We start from the raw sequence: 19,847 nt of genomic DNA on the forward strand, positions 1-19,847 counted from the left end.
GTCGCCCCCCCCTATTCTCCCTACTTTGTGTCTCAACAGCGTTCAATAATGGATAATTGAGCGTTCCAGTCCGGGTACCGGACAATGTCCTCTACGCTCAAGGAGTACCCCTTGAGCTCCATATGCGCTGCCAGCAAACTGGCCGACACTAAATCGCCACCACTTTCAAAAAAGTTCAGGGGCGATGTGCTCCATGCTTCGAATGATCTGTTGAGTGTTTCAGACCAGGCCTGTAGCAGCGCCGCTTCGGCATCTGGGTTGTTTTGGGCTGCTACAGCATCGGCCTCGGTTATAGAGATATTCCTCGCATGATTGTCTGCATTCGAGCTCAGCGCCTTGGCGTATGTCGTCTGGCTCGGCGCCTGCAAGGGCGTATCCATAGCTTTGTAAAAGAGGATGATGGTGTCTCGCAGCCGGAAGGAGAGTTTCTGCGCCTCCGCGTCACTGAAGAGCCCGGGTCCGAAGCTGAGCTCGATCCTGTAGCAGTCTTTGTGCGCCTTCGAAGTGACATGAATGTCGACCATGTCAAGATCCCCGACCCCAAGATCAACGTCTTCTTCCGCGTGCATGCCGCGCGCCTTCTCAGCAGCAACTGAGTCTTCGAAGTTGTGGTGGTACAAGACGGTTCCGGCAAAGGCCCAAGTGGCCCAGTTCGTGCAGGCTCGGACAATTTCGCGCGAGCCGAGATTCTCGTGATTCATGCTGGCAATCTGCTGGTCGTTGATATAAGAGACGAGATCACGCGCCGTCCATGTTTGACCAAACTTCACACGCGTGGGAATAATGTTGACGCAGGCTCCGAAGACATCGTCTACTCCAGGCAAACCACGGCCGTGAGTCAAGGTGCCGAACACAATGTCATCCTCTGCGGTCGCGTGTGCAAGCGTATATGCCCATGCAGATTTCAAAATAGTTGAGAATGTAAATTCGCCGCCTTCTACGGCAGACCGGGGTATCTCGACTGCCATGGATGGGCCTTCACCATAACTCAGCTTGTACGTAGCGGGCTTTGTCATGGTAGTCATGGTCGAACCGTCGAGTAGTCGTCTCCAATATTCCAGAGCAGATTCCTTGTTCATTCGAGACAGCGAAAACATATAGTTTGAAAAGCTAGCCTTGCGAATGTCTTCGGAACGTGGGATGATACGGTTTGTGCTGGTTAGAGATTCGTTGTACATCTCTTCGAAAGCATCCCACATCTTGACCAGACTCATGCCATCATGCTGGGCATGGGACATGCGAACAATGATTCTGTAGGTTTGCTGTGCAACGTTGTGTAGGATTGAGATGCGCGTCAATGGTCTCCCATATGGGATTTGCATGGTGAGATCATGTTTGCGAATTTGTTCTGTCTGCGCATCAAAGTCGGTTCCGTTCTGGATTGTAAACACGGGTACGTAGACATCAATCTCTTTCAGAACAACCTGCAGGAAAATATCGTTGTGCGCGACGAAGACGGTGCGCAGCAGATCATATCGTTGGACTAGGGCGGCGCACGTTGCTCTCAGCTTGCTTATGTTGGGTGCACCGCTGCCGTCCATGGTATGATATAGCAGGAGATTGCGATTAGCCGAGTGTGTGAGAGCAATGCAACGCGCCTGATGGTCAGTGACAGGCAGTATGTCTTCAACAGTGTCCGAGCCGATGCCCAGCTCATAAAGCTGAGCATAGAGTGCCTCCTTGTTGTTAGATGCAGCAAGAGGTAGCAGAGAGAATGGTCTGTACCGTGGGGCATCCAAATCGTCTTCTTGACTCATTTTCTTCAGCAGCAGTGCTTGATCACAGAAGATTTTGCTGGTGAGGATGTTTGCAACTGTAAGCAAATAGCCACGCGCGCGAGCTTCACTGACAAGACGCATGGCGCTAATGGAATCACCGCCAAGTTTCAGGAAGTCATCATTGGCACTGATAGTAGAGGGCTCAACGTCAAGGACGGTAGACCACAGTTGCTGTAGTGACATCTCTAAGGCGCCGCTGGGCTCGCGGTACTCCTGGGTTGAACCGCCCGCGGCGGCCAAATCCTCGCGCGTCAGGCCGCTGGCAATTTCACGTAGCCGCCGGCGATCAGTTTTGCCAGTTGCAGTCAGAGGAGAATACAAAATGGGGATGTAGGCCGCAGGTATCATGTATGGCGGAAGCTGCAAAGCCAAGCGCTCCTCGAGGTCTTGTGTGGCTTGCTTGACAAAGTCCTGGAATCCAGCCTCATCCATATCCCGCAATTGCTCACCAGTCGCAATTACAAAAGCGACCAGCATCGACTTCCTGACGGCCGTGGGAGTAATCACTTCTGTAACCACTTGTATACCTCCACTGGTGAGGCAGGCTTCGATGTGGGATTCAATGTCGCCGAGTTCCACACGCTGGCCGTTTATCTTGACCTGCCCATCTTTGCGCCCGACAAAAGTCAGGGTTCCGTCCGTATTGTATCGTACCAAGTCACCGGTCTTGTACATTCGGCTGGTACGACCTGGGTGTCCTGGTGCGCCGCGGCCAAGGAACGACGCGCTGGTAATGAAGCTTGTTGCATTCGCATTGTCCCCAAGATATTCGCCGACCAAGGGGCCCTCCAAAAGAAGTTCTCCCACTACTCCAATCGGCACCAAGCTGTCTCCCACCGACGCATCCACAATCCAAGTATTCAACCCAAGTCCCCTTCCAATTGGAATAATTCCTGATGCGGCTTGTGTTGCATCAATCTCCGTAATTGTTGATGTCGGGGTACATTCACAAGGCCCATATGGGTTCAGCACCTTGGTCACTGCCGACCATGCTCGTGCATTCTCTGCCGACAACTTCTCGCCGCCAAGCACAATTGTTTCAAGTTGTGACAGCGTCTCCAGAGACAAGGTGCTGATTGCACTTGGTGTCATGTCCGCATGAGTTACCCGCATTCGGCGAATGGCTCCAGCGGCGTCGTTTTTTCTTTCGTCCTCGGATGGTACACACAGACAGGCACCAATGGTAAATGTGTGGCAAAAGTTTGACCAGCTCACGTCAAAGGATTGATAGGCGAAGTCGAACACGCGTGAGGTAGGTTTGAAATAGTGTGCTGCTTGCTGATGCTTGATGGCACTGCTGTAATTTGAGTGAGAGATTGCTACACCCTTCGGCACGCCAGTACTGCCGGATGTGAAGTTGACGTAAAGCCGGCATGCTGGATCCACACTAGGCAGAAGCATGTGGTGCGCTTGAGGTATACAGGATAGCAGCGCGTCACTGATAATGACCACGTTGGCGCCGTGGAGCTTGCTGGCGAGCTCTACCTGGCTGGGAGATGCCAATATGACCGGGGAAGTGACCTGGTTGACAATTGACTCTAACCGCTCAAACGGCTGGTTCACGTCGAGAGTGACGGAGCCCCCCCCGGCTTTCATTACCGCCAACATTGCAACAGAGGCCCATTTCGATTTTTCGACACAGTGAGGAACAATGGCGTCAGACGTTACGCCGAGCTCAATGAGATGATGGGCAAGGCGGGTTGCCAAGGTATCCAGTTCCTGATACGTCAGGTCGCCGTCCCAGGCGCAGACAGCAGCCGAATCTGGCTGCCTTGCGGCCGTCTCAGCAATTGAGTCGTGCACGCACTTATACTGAGTCTCCGGCACAGCCGCGTTCCAAGACCAAATATCATGCAAGTCATCCGAGCTGAGTGAGAGTGGCTGGCTGCCCTCGATGATGACCTCGATAGCTGACTGCATGTGGGACAGAACCCGCGCAGCTTGTTTCTCGGTTAAGTACGTGAGCGAGTAGCTGAGGTCAAGTTCAATCACAGTTGACCCATGGTTTATACCCAATCCAATCGCATACTGCAAACAGTGATTAGCCTTGGATACAATGGGGTGAGGAAACAAATCGGGCTTACCTCGGTTGGATCGTCACCATCAATGCTCTTTAAAATAATGGAGTCACTGCCCTGGTTATTGGAAGTTTCGACAACTCGCTGATACGAAACAATAGACCCAAATAATTGCTGATCGGGGCTGACTCCAAGGTCGTGCTGAATTGTAGCAAGCGAGCTGTGCTGGTAGCTGAGATCCTGCATCAGCTGTTGGTGAGTATGTTGCACAAAAGACTTGCCTGAGAAGTCATCATCAACTTCGGCCCGGCAAATCATCATATTTGTGTATGCGCCAACAGACGCGTGTATTTGCGGCACATCGACGTCTCTGCCGGATGCCAGGTATCCGAAGCAAACTGAGCGGCGGCCAGTATACGCAGACAAGGTGAGGGCCCAGGCACTCTTCAGCAGACTAGCAGGCGTCACCATACAGGCTGTGCAGAATTGCATGATGCGGGAGATCTGAGATTGTTCCAAGGAAACGGTGAGCTCCGCCGACTGAAAAGTGGCCTTTTCTGTGACAGCAGAGAGACGCGGAAACTGACAAGGATCCATATCTGACAGCTTTGTCGTCCAATATGCAGTATTGGCGGTCTTGTCCCTGCTAGATAAGACTTTTGCGTATGCCTGCATTGTGGGTAGCATGTTGGTAGAGAAAGATTGTCCCTTAAGTGAATCGATGAAGTTCTGCTCTAGGATGCTCGCAGAAGCGCCATCTGTTATAGCGTGACTCATTTCCAGCTGCCAGAAGAGCTTGTCGGGTGTTTGACAGAAAATAGCCCTGTGTGGAGGCACAGACGGTTGATATTCCACGCTCGAGATCCCTTGTATCTTCCGCAGTGCTTCGAAATCATCCTTTGCTGATAGGAGAATGGTATTCCCCTTGTACTCTGCCAAAATCACCTGATGGAATGCAGAACTACCATCTTGGCCGTTGATGAAGACGGTTCGTAATGCTGGTTGGTGTGCGATGACCTTTTGCCACGCTAGTAGAGCATTCTGCACACTTATAGCTTGACCATAAAAAGCAGATATTTCGTAGAGTTGCTTGGTTTTATAAGCGTTGTCCTCTCTCATTTGACTCAGGAGCATGCCATCAACTGTTGGTGAGCATGGAAGCACTTCTTGAACTGACGACTGATTTGTAGACTCAATCTCTGCGAGAATGTCGTTGGACATGAAGTCGAGAGTCCTATAATTGAGTGCAAGATGCTCGAAATCACAGAGAGTGCGTGATGGCTTGGAGTCCACCAGCTGACGGGAGATAACTTGCAACGAGTGGTCAATACCGGCAATCCACTGCCTGATGCGCCCCTGATGAGCAATATGACGGTTGAATGAAAAGTCAAAGCAAGCCCGACCTCTCTCGATTGCAACTTCGATGTTGAAGAAGCTGGATGCTGGACAGCTGTAGCCTTGCTCTGAGACACCCTCAAGATTAACGTCTTGAAACAGGGCCGATTTGTCTTCGAGCTGCTGGAATAGTCCGTGATAGTTAAAAACAACCTCCATGTCTGTGTTGTGAGACTCGAATACCTCCTGTCCTCGGGGATTGAGGTACCGCGAAGCAAAATAGGCCCATCCATTGGACGGGAGTCGTCTCCTGGCGTCCTTGACGGTTCGAACTAGCTCGATGACTGAGGAGAAACAGCTGACATGCAGAGGGCTGAGAGTGGTAAACCAACCAACAGTGCGCGATGGATCAATCTCGGCGGACCATGGCTCTCGACCATGACCTTCGTTGAAAACTGTCAAACCCTCTCGTTCGGGAAAGGAAGCCCGAAATGAGTGCCAGATAGAGGCAAGTAGAATTTCGACCGGTTCCGTTTTCAGAGAGGCATTGGCAGTTCCCAAAACAAGGCTTGTTGTCTCTTCACTAACATTGATATGCATGATGTCGTGATCCAACATATTGTTGGGAATGGGATTTGGGGATTCACTTGCCCAGAATCCGAGATTGTTAGATGCTTCCGAGGTTGTCAGCGTTGACGTCGGCACAAGCGATTGGGCCTTTTCGATCTGCAGCTCGTTCCACATCTGGAACGGCATTGCCTTTGGCAAGTCAACACTCTCTAATAGCAGCTTTAAATCATCCAGTATAATGCGCCAGGATACCAAATCAATCACCAGATGGTGCGCAATAAGTACCAAGTATTGGTCACCGTGCAGGTCGCAAATATCAGCGGAAAACACAGGGCCCTGTTCAATGTCGATGCTGCGGTGCCTCGCTTGTGCGAGATCGCGGATGGCATCCAGCGACTTGTAAGATGCGAGACCGACACCATATACGCCTTCGGAAGCGGCAACAATGCGCTGCTTCCACACCCCGGCTTGCTGCTCAAATCTGGCGCGCAGCATGGAATGATTTTCTACCAGCTTCGCAAAAGCCGCCATAATTTCATCGGTAGGAACACCTCGCGTTACCTTGACGTAGAAGCCCTGGTTATAGAAGGTTTCTGCCCCCTCAGAGCGGCTGGGCGGGTCTTGGTCAAAGTACCACTGCTGAATGGGCGAGAGAGGAAAGAGTGTATCGTGCTTCTCACTGTACGTAGCTGAGTCCAATGTGGTTCTCTTGGCGGAGCGCGCAAAGTCTTCCAATGTTTTGCTTTGAAGCAGCTCGGCAACGGAGAATGCGATATTGGCGACTCGAAGCTGCGAAGCTAAGCGCATAGCAGAGATGGAATCGCCTCCATTGGCAATGAATGACTGAGCAAAGTTCAACTTGTCAGGCTGCACATTAAGAACAGCGCTGCATGCTTCTTGGATAATGCGTTCCATTTCTGTGACTGGTTCTCGTACAGCGGCTTCGTTTCCGGAACTGTTGACTCTCGCAAACACTTCTGGATTCATCTCAGCCACCCAAGTGTTGACTGACATGCGGTCTTGCTTTCCCGAGGCAGTCATCGGGAGTGTTGCGGTTACCACCCAAATCGTTGGAATCATGTACCGTGGAAGAGAAGTTTGAAGCTGGTCTTGAAGCGCCATAAGATGAGACGAGACGATGTCATCATACTTCGAGGCTACCAACTGTACACTTCGTGCTGAGACGGTATCTTCGGAAGGAATATCTTTGAACTGGACAACGCAGACGAGGCGTTTAGCACAGAGACCTTTTGTTGGGAGTACAATGACACATTGGTGGGTAGCCTCATAGCGACCGATATGGCTCTCAATTTCGCTTAGCTCTACACGCTGGCCATTGATCTTGACCTGTGCGTCTTTGCGCCCAACGAACGCTACGGTACCGTCAGAATTGTACCTGACAATATCTCCAGTGCGATAGACGCGTCCGTGGCGGTGTTGACTTAGTGGGCCGTTGAGCAGGAACTTGGGGTTGGAAATGAATGCCAAGTTGGTTTTGTCGGGGTCACCAAGGTATCCGCTTCCGAGTAGCGGTCCTTCAAGCAGAAGCTCTCCAATGCCACCAATTGGGACCAGAGACTGGCCCGTGGCCGCGTCGGCAACCCAAGTGTTCAGTCCATGTGCGTGGCCGATGCTATTGCTCTGAACGTTACTTGGAGTAATGGCTTCCGTAAAAGTTGAAGTAGGAGTGCATTCGCTGGGTCCATATGAGTTCTTCACCGTGAGATTAGGGAACGCGGCCCATTGTTCTGCGTACGCAGCAGTAAGGCGCTCTCCGCCAAGTGTAAGGCTGTGCAGTATGCGTAGAGATTCATCTGATAGGACAAGGGCAGCAGATGGAGTCAAGTCTGCATGTGTCGGGTTCAAACGGGAAATGGACCCGTTCAAGTCGTCTTTTCGGTCACTGTCAGAGGGTATACACAGCGTTGCGCCCACTTCAAACGTCAGCAAGACGTTAGCCCAGGCAACGTCGAACGCGTATGATGCAAAGTCAAACACACGTGACGTTGGAATAATGCCCTGAGCTGTCTTCTGATGGCGAATCGCGCTGCTGAAGTTAGAATGTGTAATCATAACACCCTTGGGGGTTCCGGTGCTACCTGACGTAAAGACCAGGTAGAGCAGATTTGCGGGTGAAACGGTAGGCAGCGGCTTTTGCAACTTGTCTTGCGACATGTTGGCTACTAGGGCAGCCCCTATGACAAGGGTTTGTTTGTCACTCAGTGTAGAAGCGAGCTCTCGTTTCAAATAGGAGCACAAAATGATCGGCGCCTTTACTTGGCTGATGATGGAGCGAAGCCGGTCGAGAGGCTGGCTAGCGTCAACAGCGACCGAGGCAGCACCGGCCTTCATGACACCGAGCATTGCGATAGGCATCCACTTGGATTTTTCAAACACCAGGGCAATAATATGACCAGGACGTACGCCTTGCTCGATTAAATGGTGAGCCACTTGCGTAGAGAGGCGGTCCAGGTCAGAATATGTCCAATTACCGTCCCAGGCACACACGGCTTGGGATTCTGGATGCTGACAGCAACTGTCCACGATGAGTTCGTGCACGCAACTGCTGACAGTCTCTGGGACGGAAGCGTTCCATTTCCAGATTTCGCTGGAATCCTGCTCACTGAAACAAGATATGTCGCAGACGCGCTGTCCAGGCTGAGGGTCGGACAGCTGTCGAATAACATGCTCCAGCTGACGGAGAAAGCGCCACCCCTGCAGATCATCCATCACATATGAGTCGAAATTCATCTTGATTTTGATAGAATCTTTGCGCAAAAGACACTCTAGTGTCAGTGCATAGGTCTCAGACTCTTGCTGGGCGTCGTTGTCGTGGGAGCCCGATTCGTACACATCACGAACGATGACTTTACTATGCCACTCGGCACTTTCATCGGCTGGCTGAACGATCAGAAGAGTCTGGAAATCGCACAGTCGCTCCGCTGCCGCACTTAGCCGTCGTATATTTTGGAGACCCATTTGCTCGTAGCTGGTCATCTCAATCGACTGCTCTTGAACCATTGCTAGGAACATAGTCACAAGCGCATCCGCAGGAACAGAAATATGAACCGGCACCGTTGCAATGGCAGGGCCAATCATTGACTCGACACCAGGAACCGCAGCTTGTCGACCGGTGGTGGTTGCTCCATAGATGACGTCGGGTGAACTCATGTACGTCGACGCTAGAATGGCCAAGGCAGCACGAATTGCGGAAGAAGGTGTGACAGCGCTGTTTTCCCAGTTCAACGATTCAATTTCGTGCAGTATCCTTTGATCAGTCTTTGGCTGGTGCGACGACGATGGAAGTACTGGGAACGCTTGCGCTTCAGAGTCGGATAGCTGAGCGTCCCAGAATGTCGCACATTGCGACTTGTCAACTGATTGAATATACTTGACAAAGGAGTTAAACTGATGGGCGTTGTCAAAACCTTCGGCGCCATATGCTTTCTCGAGCCGATCAAAGATCAGATTTAGAGACCAACCGTCATAGACGGCGTGGTGGAGGGTAAGCATAAAGTAGGTTTTGCCATCCGCTGTCAACAAGCCATATTTCGCCAACGGAGAGCCGAGCGCAAACTCGTCTTCTGCTTCCTTCTCTGTGTAATCACGGAGCGATGCGGCAGAAGCATCTGTGTTCCACTCCGGAGTATACTTGACGGAAATCTGTGTAAGTCCTTTCCCCGTCAAGTCGACGATTCTAGTCTGCAGAATGGGAGTACTGCTGACGACGGAGTCCCACGCTTTTTTGAATTGCAGAACATCACAGTCCGACTTCAGCTCCAGTGCGCACCGAATAATATAATCTCCAGCGCGTTGTGCTGTGAGCGCGAGTAAACCTGCCTGGAGAGGCGTGCAGGGATACATATCTACAATGTCGTCTGGTCGTAGATGGCAGGCCATTGCGGCTTCTTCAATCATTGTAGCGAGTTCGCCCTCGAATGGCCTCATGAGAGAAAAAGCATCTACTATCGATACAGCCTCTGGGCGTTGGGTAGTTGTCAAGAGAGACATGTCGCTCAGTTTGGGGTTGCGAAGGATATTAGCAACAGAGAGAATCATTCCAGCCTCGCGAGCCGCTCCGACCAACCGCATCGCGCCGACAGAATCACCTCCAATCCGAAGAAAGTTGTCGTCCGCCCCGATGAGACTAGGCTCGACATCAAGAACCTTGGACCACAGTTCTTGCATCTGGCGCTCCATGTATGTATCGGGCATTCGTCGACTTTCGGACTGTGTTGATAGAAGCTGTTCCCACGATAAAGCATTTGCCATCTCCCGCAGACGACGCCTGTCTGTTTTCCCACTGGCGGTGGTGGGGACCTGTTGTAGTGGTATGTAGGCGGAGGGAATCATGTGCGCCGCCACTCTAGCAGTGAGAACATCGCGCAGATGCTTTGTCGCTTCATGTGTGAAACTCTTTAGCGTATCCGCATCCATTTCCTTGGCTAGCTCTGTGCCGAAGCATACAAAGGCAATGAGCATGGCATGTGACGTGCCCTGCGGCGTGACAACTTCTGCAACCACGTCAATATTGCCAAAGTCTTGCACAAGGCAAGACTTGACACCGGATTCGATATCGCCAAGCTCCACTCGCATGCCATTGATTTTGACTTGAGCATCTTTTCTTCCGAGGAAGGCCAGTGCGCCGGAAGCATCGTAGCGAACAAGATCTCCCGTCTTGTACAGCCGACCAACCCGGCCAAAGTCTTGAATAAATCTGGGGCTGTCGACAAATGCAAGATTGGTCTTAGCTTCGTCTCCTAGATAGCCAGCGCTCACTAGAGGCCCCTCCAAGAGCAACTCACCCGTTACGCCAATAGGGACGAGAGAGTTGCCACTTGTCGGGTCGACAACCCAAGTATTGAGGCCAGATCCAAAGCCGACACTTATATAACTTGCGTCTCTGCCCACCACCGGCGCCATGGTTGAAAACGTAGTGCATTCCGTAGGGCCGTACAAATTGGTCACGTTAACCGATGGATGCACAGATGCAAACGTTTCGGAGCGAAGGGGTTCGCCAATGAAATGGAGACTCCTTAGCCCATTGAGGGCGTCGAGATCATGGCCGCGCAGTGCCGATGGTGTCAGGATCACGCTGTTGACTTCGAATCGAGATATTGCAGACATGATGTCGCCTTTGCGATCTTCATCGGAAGGAATACAGACGCAACCGCCCGCTGACAAGCCGTGTAGGAGGTTGCACCATGCAACATCAAACATGTAGGATGAGAAGTCCAAGATTCGCGATTGCTCATCAAACTGAAGACTTGAGCGTTGGTGGTGAATTGCACTAGCAATATTGGCATGTGTAACAACAACTCCCTTCGGTACACCAGTGCTTCCCGAAGTGAAAACGACGTAAATGCTGTCAGAAGGCGAAACAGCTGGTAGAGGCTCTATAGACTCGGCCAATGTTGCAAAGAGTGTGTCGCTGACGGGGATGGCCACGGTTCCGGGGCGTGCAAGTCGGCTTGCAATATCGTGGCTTCTTGCTGAGGATAGAATTACAGTCGAATTCGCCTGCTCGACAATGCCCTGCAACCGATCCTCAGGCTGAGCTGAGTCCAAGACTACCGACGCGGCGCCGGCTTTCATAACGCCCAGCATGAGAACGGCTGTCCAGCGAGACTTTTCAATGCACAAAGGCACCACGTGTCCAGTGGTCACTCCAAGGCACGCAAGGTTCTTTGCCAATCGAGTCGTTAGCTTGTCCAGCTCGTCATATGTAAAAGTACCATCCCATGCGTCAATAGCTGTGGATTGGGGTCGCGACAGGGTCGTTTCTGCGATCAAGGCATGGACGCAACGGTTGACAGTCGTAGGTACAGTGCTGTTCCACTGCCATATATCGGCAGCGTCTTCGTCGCTGCAAGACGCTAAATCTTTGAGGGCGAACTCGCTACTCAATGCCGAGCAAAATTTGAGAAGCAGAGATAGGAGTCGGCTGGCTTGATTCTGGGCCAAATGATCGGACTTGTGATCGAGCAGGATTTCCACATTACTCTTTCCGTGGCTTATATTGACGACAAGGTCATACTGCGAAAATCAGTAATGCTTTTAGGCTGTGTCAATTGCTGTCATGACATACCTCTGTGGGATCTTCTCCGTCCAGAACAGTTATGCTAATGTGATTGCCAATGTCTGAAGGGCTCTCAACTTGACGTTGATATGACACGATACTATTAAATAGTGCTTCTTTAGAGGAAGCAAGCAGTTCGTGTTGCACGCTAGCAAGAGAACTGTGTTGATAACCGAGGTCTTCCATGGTTTGGTCGTGCACAGCGCGAAGCAAGCTGTTGCTTGACTCCTGGCAGTCTATAGCGACGCGGCTAACAAGCATATTGGTGTATGCTCCAACGACTTCATCTATTCCAGGAATTGGAACATCTCTACCTGAAGCCAGGTAGCCAAATACAACAGAGTCGGTCTTTGTGTAGGAAGCAAGACTCAGCGCCCAGGCCGTCTGTAAAAAGCTGGCGACCGTAATACCGAGCGTTCCACAGTGCGCCTCAATAGCACGCAACAATTCTCCATTGATTTCACAAGTCGAGACGAGAGCATGCGAGTCTTCGGCATTATATGAAATGGGTGGAAAATGGCATGGCTCAGTTCCGTGAAGCTTGTCTCGCCAATACACATCCTTCGCACTCTTGGGGACAGATGAAAAATGTTGCGAGAATGCTTCGGTAGTCGCAGCTAGGTTAGTAGTTGAAAGATTGTTAGCGTACGCATCGGCCCAGTCCTTCTGCAGGATTGAGGTCGAGGCACCGTCAGTGATTGCGTGGCTCATCTCCATTTGGCATATGACATCGCTTGATGAAATGCGGCAGAGCACCACGCGGTGGGGAGGGCAGTTTTCAGGGTATTCAAAGGGTTCCAAGCGGTCCAGCCAATCTGACGCACTTGCTTCATCAATGACAGTATCCTCCACCAGAATCACATTTGCGATATGCTTTTCGAGCACGACCTGGTAGAATGCCGAAGCACTGTCAAGAGCGGGAACAAATGCCGCGCGGAGGCCGGGTTGGCGATCCACAACCTTTTGCCAAGCATCTGCGAGATACTCTAGACTGATGATGTCTGTCGACTCGGATGTGATTCGGAAGCGCTGCATCGTTTTATAGGATCCCGCATAGTTGATTTGACTGATCAGAATCCCGTCAACTGTCGGGGTGCATGAGAGAACGTTTTGAACTTTGAAGCCATTTGCTAGTTCCACGGCGGGAATCACTGTTTCCTGAAGTGTCACAAGACTCTGATAATCAAGGTCCAAGAAGGGGTAGTCACATAGGGTCTGAGGCGGTCCAGAGTATGTCTGAAGCTCCTTGCAAATTGAGCGAAGAGCCGTGGGAATATGATCAATCCAGCTTTTAATCATTTCTTGATGGGCGATGTAGCGATTGGCAGACACAGATAACACTGCCATGTCGTCTTCCAGAGACACCTCAATACCGAATAGCGACGAAGCAGGAAGTAGAGGGCCTTGCTCTTGAACGTTGCTGAGTGTGACATTGGAGAAAAGTGCGTCGTCTTTTTCCAGCTGCTGGAACTGGCCATGATAGTTAAATGTCATCTCCATCATACTGCCATGTCTTTCGAAAGCCTGCCTTCCCTGCTCATTCAGGTACCTGGAGGCAAAGTATGCCCAACCGTTTGCCGGAAGACGACGGCGCGCGTCTTTTATGTACCTGAGTAGCCCCAAATTGGTAACTGCCGCACTCCGCGGAAGATTGATGGGGCTGATGGAGGTAAACCAGCCCACAGTTCGAGAAATATCCACGTCCATGGACCACGGTTCGCGCCCGTGGCCTTCACTAAATATGGTCAAATTGGTGCGATCTGAGAAGACGGCAAAGAATGCATTCCATACCCCAGCCATCAGAATCTCTACTGGCTCGGTGTTCAATGCGTCGTTGGCCGCGGACAGTATATAGGCTGTAATGTCCTTGTCCACAGAGACTGTTCGCACGCTGTGTTCTTCAACAGTGTTGACTCTCTCGAGGGGCAACTGCCAGAAATCAATGCTGTTGTGTATGTTTGTCGTTGAGAGAACGGAGTCTGGACTAAGCGTCGAAGCATGGGCTGTTTGCAGATCATTCCAGGTCTGAAATGGCAAGCTGGATAGAAGCCTGCCGCGAGATAGAATAGTCTCGAGATCTTCTAGCATAATACGCCAGGATACCAAATCGATGACAAGGTGATGTGCGACGAGTATAAGGTATGTGTCTGTCGAATCGTCACCCAGTGTACAGAAATCGGCCGAAAAAACCGGACCGTTCTCTAGGTCGAGCTCCCCATGACGCCTCATTGTCAGACTGCCTAACTCAGACAAGCTTGACACATGAGAATGAGAATACATAAAGTTTTTTCCGTTGCCGTGCGGTAGGACGAATTGCATCCATCTCCCTTCCACGTGCTGGAAACGTGATCGGAGCATCGAGTGGTGTTGAACAAGACTGTCCAGAGCGCTAGCCATGGTTTCGCTTGATAACTGCTGACCAAGCTTGACGTAAAAGCCCTGGTTGCACCAAGCATTCTTTGCCGAATCGCGCTTGTGTGCCACTTGATCGAAGAACCAGCGCTGGATCGGAGAAAGGCTGAAATTCTTGTTTTCTTCTTCCGTAAATGAAGTCGGTTTCACGGAAGCTGTCTGCATTCCAGTGGCGGCAAAGATCGCGAGCGACTTGCTCCTCAGCAATTGTGCAACAGAAAATGTGACATTTGCGGCGCGACAGTGCGCACTAAGACGCATGGCGGAAATCGAGTCGCCAGAGTTCGCAATGAATGACTTGTCCAAGTTGATGGCATCTGCTGGAATGTTGAGAATGGTACTGCAAGCAGAACAAAGGACTTTTTCTAGCTCTGTGGCAGGCTCGCGCCATGCTGCGGCGGTCCTGGCGAAGCTGGCTAGCGATGACACTGTCATTTCGTCAGCCTGTTCAATCCATTGACGCAGGCGCTTAGCGTCAAGTTTCCCGGATGTTGACAGAGGCAATTCTTTGAGAGGAACCCAAAGAGATGGCACCATATAGGCAGGCAGCGCCTCGCGCAACAGGACCTCGAGTGCATCGATGTGAGCACTGACTGCCTGCTTATGAGCATAGGATTGAAGCTCAATGCCGCTTTCACTTGAAGAGTCACTAACACCCGAAAGGCTAAAGAAACCAACTACTTTGTTGGCGCATAGTCCACTCTTTGGATATGCGCATGCAGCTTGGCGTGTGTTCGGGTGACGAGAGATGTGACTCTCAATGTCGCTAAGTTCCACTCGTTGGCCATTGATCTTGACTTGGGCATCTTTTCTTCCAACGAAGCTGAGACTGCCGTCTGCATTATAGCGGACCAAATCACCGGTCCTATATAGTCTTCCTGCGCGGCCAGCGTAGCCAGGGGCTCCTTTCGTGAGGAATAAAGCATCATCGACGAATGCTTCCTTCGTCTTCATTTCGTCATTGAGATATCCCAAGCCGACGAGGGGCCCTTCGAGTATCAATTCTCCAACAGCTCCGATCGGAACGAGCGTCTGCCCTGAAGCGGTATCAACCACCCAGGTATTCAGTCCAAGACCTTTGCCAATGCTTGCAGTAAAGGTGTCGTCTGGTGTAATATGCTGAAGGGTCGCAGTTGGTGTGCACTCACTTGGACCGTACGGGTTCTTGAGTGCCACCAGGCCCGACCAGTAACGCGCGTTGTCAGCAGAGAGCTTCTCGCCGCCCAACACCAGCGTCGTCAGGCTCTTGAGTGCTCCTTCTGAAAGGACCGCAGCAGTGGACGGCGTGAGATCTGCATGTGTCACTCCGAGTCTTTGGATGGAGCCGGCCAGATCGTCCCGTCGGTCTTCATCAGAAGGCACGCATAGACACGCGCCGATTGTAAAGGTATGGAAGAAGTTAGATACGCTAACATCAAAAGCGTATGACGCAAAGTCATATACTCGAGAAGTAGGCCGAAATCCGTGGGCTGCCTGCTGGTGTAAGATGGCACTACTAAAATTCGAATGGGATATCATGACTCCTTTTGGGGTGCCCGTAGAACCAGATGTAAAGATCAAGTACAGAGGGCTTGAAGGGTCCACGGTCGGAAGCTGGCCTTTGTAATGCTTTAAGGCGCGGGAGGATTGTGAGTCTAGGACAACATTCTCAGCCGAGCTAAGGTTTTGTGCAAAAGACGAGTTGCGCGCAGAGGAAATAATCGCGGTGGCGTTGATTTGAGCCACAATGGTACGGAGACGCTCCTCGGGCTGAGATGGATCTAGGGCAACAAATGCGGCGCCAGCCTTCATCGCCGCTAACATGGCGACGGGAGTCCACTTCGACTTTTCAAATAGAAGAGGTACAATTGTGCCAGCGACGTGAAGCTCCGTCAGTCGGAATGCCAACTTGGTCGCCAGGCCATCGAGCTCAGCGTAGACAAAGTCACCATCCCAGGCGCTGACAGCGGGCGAATGTGGTTGCCGTTTGACAGTCTCTTGGATTAGGTCATGAACGCACAGGTTTGCAGTTTCAGGAACAGTCTGGTTCCAGCCCCAAATCCTCTGCAGGTCGTCTTGGCTGGTCACATTGACGTCCTCCAGCTTACGAGTAGCGTTGTTTTCGTCGCACAGTTGTCGTACAATGTGCTCATACTGCGCAGAAAATCGCTGAACTTCATGATTGGTGATGACCTGCGAGTCGAACATGACGCGGACAGAGACTGCGCTATCTCTTAGTAGGCATTCCATTGTAAGGGCATAAGTTCCGAGTGCTGCAGCGCCAGACACATCGCCATCGTGCAAGTTGGAGGCGGCATCGGCAAAAATGGCCTTGCCGCTCTCGTTTGCTCCTTCTGCGGGCTGCACTACGAGGAGAGTCTGAAAACTGCAAAGGCGCGCGGCATCGGAGCTGAGACGCCGGATGTTGTGAAGGCCGTCTTGTTCGAACGCAATCATCTGCAGCGACTGTGTCTGAACAGCAGCCAGGAGACCTTGGATGTCCTGGTTTTGCTTTACAGAGACGCGGATAGGAACCGTTGCGATGGTAGGCGCCACGAGACTCTCGATATGAGGCACAGGGGCTTGTCGACCGGACGTGACGGCGCCGAATGTGGCATCTGGAGAATCTGTGTAGAAACTCAAAAGTAGGCCCAAAGCTGCGCGCAGTGCAGATGGTGCGGTACCTCCTGCGATGGGCCATACCAAGTTGTCAATGGTTAACTCGTACAAACTGTTAGCTCTGGGTTCGTAACCTGGCTCAGGGAGTGGCGGAAAGGTCTGCCCCTCAACACCCGCAGACTGCTGCCTCCAGAAATCGGCAGCTTTATCTGCGTTGCCATTCTTCATATATTGCATGAACGGGTGGAAGCTGGAGATTTGTGTGTCTTGGCCGTTGTCGGACAGATATGCTTGTTGCAGGCGCTCAATCATAAGGTTGACCGACCAGCCATCGTAGATTGCGTGATGCATTTGCCAGACAAAGTATACTCCCGCCTTGTCTCCTTCGCCCGTGGCGAGGTCAAACCTCCCCAGGCTTGCTGCTAAGCCAAACTGCCCATGCTCCTGGGTCAATCTCTCAAGGGTAGGAATATTCTCACACGAGAGGTTCGAGCCTTCATCGTGATGGCGCAATACAACTTGCACAAGACCCTCGCTGTCAAGATTGACGATTCGTGTACGAAGAATGGGAGTGGTGGAGAGTACGGTGGCCCAGGCCCTACATAATCGAGGCAGATCGACGGTTGGTTGCAGCTTTAGGTCGTAGCGAACAACGTAGTCACCTTCTCGCTTTGTAGACAGCGACATGAGGCCCTCCTGCAGCGGGGTGCAGGGAAGAATTTCTTCGATATCGGAGGCAGCGACGCGACACAAGGTAGCGGCCTCACTGAAAGCATATTTCGGGTTCGTATCAGGTCGGAATAGTGATGAAAGGCTGTAGACGGCTTCGTCACCTGAAGTAGAAGCATTGGTCAAAACTTTTGCCATTTGCTCTAGGTTTGGATGGAAGAAAATGTCGGAGACTGTCACGTGGAGGCCACAGTCCCGCGCCGCAGCAACCAGCTTCATGGCAGCAATTGAGTCTCCGCCGAGTCGTACAAAAGAATCATCGATGCTAAGCTCTATCTCACTGATCCCGAGGACGGAAGACCATAGCTCGAGTAGCTTGGCTTGGTTCGGTGTGGTGGGTAGACGCCTGGCCCCCAAGGAGCTCGCCGCCCCGGTCGCAGCAGCCAGATCCACTGATTTAACAAGGGAATGGAGCTTTCTTCTATCAGTCTTTCCAGTCGCAGAGAGAGGAAACTCGGCTAGAGGTATGTAGAGTGCCGGGATCATGTACGCCGGCACGGACGCACGCAGGCGATCCTCGAGCCCTTCTGTAATTCCGGCCAGACGTTGGGTAAGATCTGCCGAGTGGTTCTCGTCGGTGCTTTTCCGGTGCATGGCGAAAAAGGCAACAAGGAGTTTCGTCTCGCTGTTGCTGGGCTGAACCATTTCCGCGACAATGTCTTCGACGGAATCGGCCGGAATGGCTTGGCGAATGTGATGCTCAACATCACCAAGCTCGACTCGCTGGCCGTTGATCTTGACTTGCGTATCTTTTCTCCCGATGAATATTATGTCTCCCGTTTCTTGGTCATATCGCACCAAGTCGCCTGTTTTGTAGAGGCGCCCGTGACGACCGGAAGAAGCGGTACCCGGTACGCCATTGACCAAGAATGCTGGGTCAATCACAAACGCATCGGTATTCTTTGTGGCGTCCAGGTATCCCTCTCCAACGAGCGGCCCTTCAAGAAGCAGCTCGCCAACCTCGCCAACGGGGACCAAATTGTCTTCATCTTCGGCGCTGACAATCCAAGTGTTAAGGCCCAAGCCTCGACCGATGGCTCCACTGTACTCTGCGCTCGGGTCGACAGTGATGATTGTTGCAGTTGGCGTGCATTCGCTGGGTCCGTACGGGTTCTTCAGTTGTTTGACGAGTTTAGACCAACGCTGCCCGTGTTCTGTGCTCAGCTTCTCTCCACCGAGCACTAAAACATCAATTTGCTCCAGCACTTGGTCCGGCAATATCCGGGCAACTGAAGGTGTAATGTCGACATGTGTAGCTCCGCGACGAATAATTGACCCAGCGAGGTCGTTGCTGCGCTCGGCATCCGAGGGGATAAGGAGGCAGGCTCCTATAGTGAGAGTGTGTATCAAGTTCGACCAACTAACGTCGAATGCATATGAGGAAAAGTCGTAGACGCGGGAGCTTGACGTAAACCCGTGTGCGTCTCGTTGGTGGAGGATGGCGCTAGCGTAGTTGGAATGGGTAATTATAGCGCCTTTAGGCGTACCAGTGCTACCAGAGGTAAAGATGACATATAGTCGGTCGGCAGGAGACACTTTTGGCAGCTGCGTCGCACGGTATGGCGAGCAGAGGGCAACGAGGGCGTCGTCGCTGAGTATTACATGTGCCTCGCAGGAAACAATTTTGGCCGCCAGCGGCGCCTGCAATTGCGAGCAAATGATAACGGAAGCGGATGTTTGGCGTGCGATAGATTGCAAGCGCTCTTGTGGTTGGCTGGGATCCAGTAAAACCGATGCAGCGCCGCATTTCATGACCGCAAAAGCGGCTACCGCGGTCTGCTTGGACTTTTCGAAACAAATCGGAACAATTTGGCCCTTGCCAATGCCATTTGCAACCAGATATTGCGCCAACTCTGTAGACTTTTGGTCAAGTTCGTTATAGGTCCAATTGCCGTCATGTGCGCAGATGGCAAGTTCATCAGGTTTGGCGTGAGCCGTCTTGGAGAAGATCTCGTGAACGGTAGAAGCATTGGAACTGGGAACACTGGCGTTCCAGCCCCAAATCTTGGCTAGATCCGCCATGGCAGCAGGCATATGGGACGAGTCTGCGGTCCGCGTCATGTTGCTTTATCGTAGTGTTAGTGAGATAGGCGTGCGTCGTGAGCGTCGTGAATCGTCGCTTCAAGTCAGCTATCTCGAGTTTGATAACACAATAATTTGGGAGAGTGTTATCAAGAACTAGAGTGTTGGGTAGATAAGCTACAGTGGCCCTGATCCTTGGCTAAGTATGGCGGGTAAGGCGTACTTGAGAATGGGCGATCTCTGCTAAAGTCTTCGGGCACAGCGGCGATTAGCGCTCTTGGTTGTGTATCGCCCGCATTGGCAAGA

General features: G+C 51.9%; 1 protein-coding gene across 1 annotated transcript; it reads right to left on the reverse strand.

The window, feature by feature from the left end:
* Positions 1-32: 32 nt before the first annotated feature.
* On the reverse strand, positions 33-19,553 carry LMH87_008468 (uncharacterized protein; the record flags this gene model as incomplete). Its single annotated transcript, XM_056198742.1, has 5 exons — positions 33-1,676; positions 1,726-1,752; positions 1,851-3,806; positions 3,863-11,737; positions 11,790-19,553. 5 exons carry the CDS (start codon positions 19,551-19,553, stop codon positions 33-35), a joined length of 19,266 nt encoding a protein of 6,421 aa, XP_056057569.1.
* Positions 19,554-19,847: the final 294 nt, after the last annotated feature.

Source organism: Akanthomyces muscarius (assembly GCF_028009165.1).
Source record: "Akanthomyces muscarius strain Ve6 chromosome Unknown contig_16, whole genome shotgun sequence".
NCBI lineage: Eukaryota > Fungi > Ascomycota > Sordariomycetes > Hypocreales > Cordycipitaceae > Akanthomyces > Akanthomyces muscarius.